Source organism: Pteropus vampyrus, unplaced genomic scaffold (genome assembly GCF_000151845.1).
Source record: "Pteropus vampyrus isolate Shadow unplaced genomic scaffold, Pvam_2.0 Scaffold84, whole genome shotgun sequence".
NCBI lineage: Eukaryota > Metazoa > Chordata > Mammalia > Chiroptera > Pteropodidae > Pteropus > Pteropus vampyrus.
The window spans coordinates 4,640,596-4,644,447 of record NW_011888865.1 but is presented as its reverse complement, the minus strand read 5'-3'; the positions used below and the strand labels follow the sequence as shown (position 1 = coordinate 4,644,447).

General features: G+C 40.3%; 1 protein-coding gene across 1 annotated transcript in view; it reads right to left on the bottom strand.

The window, feature by feature from the left end:
- Nucleotides 1-2,527: 2,527 nt before the first annotated feature.
- TRIM77 (tripartite motif containing 77) overlaps nucleotides 2,528-3,852 on the bottom strand; it is a 17,581-nt gene continuing 16,256 nt past the window's right edge. Inside the window, exon 6 of the mRNA XM_011363302.1 lies at nucleotides 2,528-3,027. Coding sequence (XP_011361604.1) covers nucleotides 2,528-3,027 — 500 coding nt within the window. The remainder of the gene's footprint in view (nucleotides 3,028-3,852) is intronic.

Genomic DNA, 3,852 nt, shown 5'->3' with positions numbered 1-3,852 from the left:
CCTCAAGGGCCAGGGGGACCCAATGCCTGTAGTCTTCAGTCCTTGAGGGGGAAGATCTACACCTGGGAGTCTCCAGGCAAGGCAGGGCCCTGATGGACCATAGTGACCAAGATTCTGGAAATCTCTGACCTCCTCTTCCTTCACAACCTACCATTGACCTGATTGCCACAAAGGCCATGGGCTGTCTGCTCTTCTGAGTCAGACTGTGCGTAGTAACCACTGAGATGACCTCTTTTGCACTGGGTACCTCCTACCATGAAGGTGTGATGGGGGGTTACACTCACCCCACACCACCCTTGAGTGAGGCTCACTCGTTACAGTGCAAAAAGGCCTTAGAGCCTAAGACGGAAGGCTTCAGTTAGAAACCCCACCTCAGTACCACCAAATCCTGGCTTACATAATTCATTCAGCAAAGCAAATATCTAGCAAAGGCCAATGTTGATAAATCTGACAGATTAGATGAATGGGTGCATCGTTGAAAGATACAAACTACAAAAAGCTAACTGAAAATAAAAGAAAATAAAATTGAAGAGAATTTTCCACTCAAATGGCTAACCTGTAATCAGCTCTTTGTTCTGGTTCTATAGCATGCTTGCTGCATAGGCTGAAGGGCAGAGTGACCTCGAGATCAACTGAAGACTCACCCTTCCCTTTGCGTGGTCTGTCTAGATAACAAATGTATCCTCTTTGCTTGTTTTGTCTCAATAACAGATATATTGAATCTCATGCTCTGTAACTGCCCGTAGCCCATAGCAACTCCTGTGCTATGTAACCGCCTGAGGAAAAATTAACCAATTGGCTTATACCAACTGTAACTGCATGGATAAGCCCTATAAAAGCAAAGTTACTCCTGATCTCGGGGCCCAGATCTTCAGAGCGCTAGCTTTTCTGGGACCACCAGTGTAATAAACCTGAGTTCTCCAACTCTCCGAGTGGTGCTTGGTTTCTCGCCAGTCTGATTTTTCTGCAACACAATAAATAGCTCTATATCTATTAAAGAAATTAAATCTATAGTTTAATAACTTTCTCCTCGACCTTCTGTTTTGAGCAGAAGCGGAACAGCAGGGATGGGATTTGCTCTTCTAGCTCAGATAGGGAGAACCCAGTACTGTGGTAGAAAAGAGTTTTCAGACATTTGACAATAAGTGGCATAGGAGAGTAAACTAAGAGAGAGGTGGCGGAGGAGGGAAGCACAAAGCCAGTCCCATTTTACTGTCTGGAGTTTTCCAGATTAGCCCAGGGAGGTGATGGTCTCCCTGAGGTGAGGAGATAGTGTTGGAAGTTCAAGGAAGTTGAGGTAACTGGAGATCCCAGGACTGAGCACTGGTGGAGGTTGGAGCTGCCCAGAGGAGCTCTCCCAACATCTGCAGAGGCTCCACAACTGAAGTCTACAGCTGAGTAGAGATCATGGAAGGCTTGTGAGGAAGAGCACCTGAGGTCAAGGAAAAAACTCCAAAGGAGCAGATGGAGCAATATCTGCAGCTCGCATAGGGCTAGGAAGTGTTCCCACTATCCAGAGTGGGGAATCCTTACAATACAGGGCATGCTTGGGAGAGCGCTCAGCAGGTATTGCCTCAGTGGTGGGGAAAATCCAACCCAGACTGAAGACCTCTGGTTCTTCCTTATGCAGCTTAAAGGCAAGTCTTGAAAGACAGATATGCTCTCAGAGTTAACCCTACCTACTTGACAAGCACTTTGGATATCTCCAAGTCAAAGCAGCAACAGAAAAGAGAAAAATACAGGCGATTTCACCTACACTCTTTGGAAAACAAAGGCCTCATCAGTATTTCTCAGCAGCACTTCCTGTTCTACTAATTGTATCTACATTATAGTAATTTTTGTCAGTTCGGTAGCTTTTGTTTTTAATAATTTTCTTATACGTTCATTCATTCATTTGCTCAAATATTTTTTGATGTCTCTCATTTCCTCAGGCTGGTGTTTAATTATTGGAATGTGGTTATGGAGAAGACTGCTACTGGACTTCCCTTCTTGTAATTTGCAAATTAGAAAAGAAGATATAAATTCTATTATGAGTTTTACCAAAAAAGTGTATAAACTGCCCTTAAGGTCATATTATGTGACCTAATCGAGTTCACTAAACTGAGAACTGATGAATGAATGGGACTTAGCCAGACAATGGAGGGAAAATGAATTCTACACTGACATTGGGTTTTGACGAGAACTCTAGGAAAGAAGAATTCTCTGAGCTTTGCATTTAGCTGGATTTTCACACCCAAATATTCTTTGACCTCTAGCAAACTCAGATAGCAAATGAAAGGTGAATATTTCTATGCAATACAATAAAAGAGATTACTTTTATTTAAATAAAATAGAAAAGACAAATGTCCAAATGTAACTTTATCATCACTTTAAAAATAGTACAACAAATGTATCACTTGAAGATAAAATGAAGTTAAAGACAATGAGATATAGCTGATTTTTCCCCATTCAAGAAGTCACCAGGATACAAGCCTCCTCAACTATTAGAATTCCCAAGATCCTGGTCAGGTTTGTGACCTGTTTCTGATCAGTTGGGTCCAAAGCAAATGAAAGGTCTGAGAGGGAAAGAGAAGGAGCATGAGAGGAAATTACAGATAAGGGAACTTTTTGCAACATTAACGAAGCTTATTAAACCACATTCATAGTCTAAAAACACCCCTACCCAGTCCTGGGGTCTTTGAATATACTGGTGTATTAGTGGGGAGGTAGAGAAGAGATTGATGTGGTCATCCATTTTGACACAAAGCAGTAGAAAGATACCCTCAGAGTTAAGTAGCATATCATTCCTATTTACCCAGGATTCCTTGCAAAGTCCTATAATCCAATTATGGGAGTTTCCCACATCCACTTCCCAGTAATGTTTGCCAGAGGTGAAGGTCTGAGCTCCCCATGAAGAAGTATACTCTGAACTTGCTGAGTATACAGTATGGGACGTGTCTTGGTGGTCAGGACTGCACTGCAAATGTCTCAGTTCTTCAAACAGAGGTGCATCATACTTGCTTATCTTATGGTCGAAGGTAATATACACTTGAGTAAAAAGAAAACAGCAGAGTCAAAGAACAGAGTTTAAAAGTTGTGAGGGCCAAGGGCAGCGATGTTCTGGCAAAGGTTTAACAACCAGATCTCTGAAACAAAACAAAACTATTTTGTTTTGTTTACTGGGAATACTCTCACCCTATCATGGTTACTTTTGAGGTACCAACCATTTAGGAATTGCTCATAAAATCCCGAAACACGAAACAATTAGTTTTCATGGATAAGTCAGTGCTGCCTGACTTCAGAACATGCCTTTATCATAGTGAATGTAAAGACTCTGTTGCTGGAAATATGGAGACAAGTCAGCAAGGGCTTCTTGTTTCTCTACAAAGCAAGTAGATTTCTAATCAAATGACATAATCAAAGAAAATTTCAAGGTTATGTAAAGATGTGGGGTGTCAGACTCTGGCCTTATTTTCACCAGCACATTGAAAATTTGGGAGCTTGTTCATAGATGCCAAGTAAATAGCAAAACGGCCCCTAACTCACATAAGCCTCTCAATCAACTGTCACAAAATAAAATAATCACAGTAATAAATATATTATACATGTAATTATTTATTTTTATTTATATTCTTTTTAATATTCTAGAATCTAGCAGTGGCATCCCCTTTTGATTATATGGCTTTGATAAATAGCGCATTGTCTCTTTTCTTGATCCGTGTTATTAGGGAGTTAAACAATTTCTATTATGTTTGCAAAGAATCAAATGTTGGTTTTGTTGATTTTTCTGTATTATAAATTTATTTTTAACTTCATTAATATATGCTTTTATCTTTCGGTTTAACTCATTGCTCTATTTTAGAGTTGTATAAT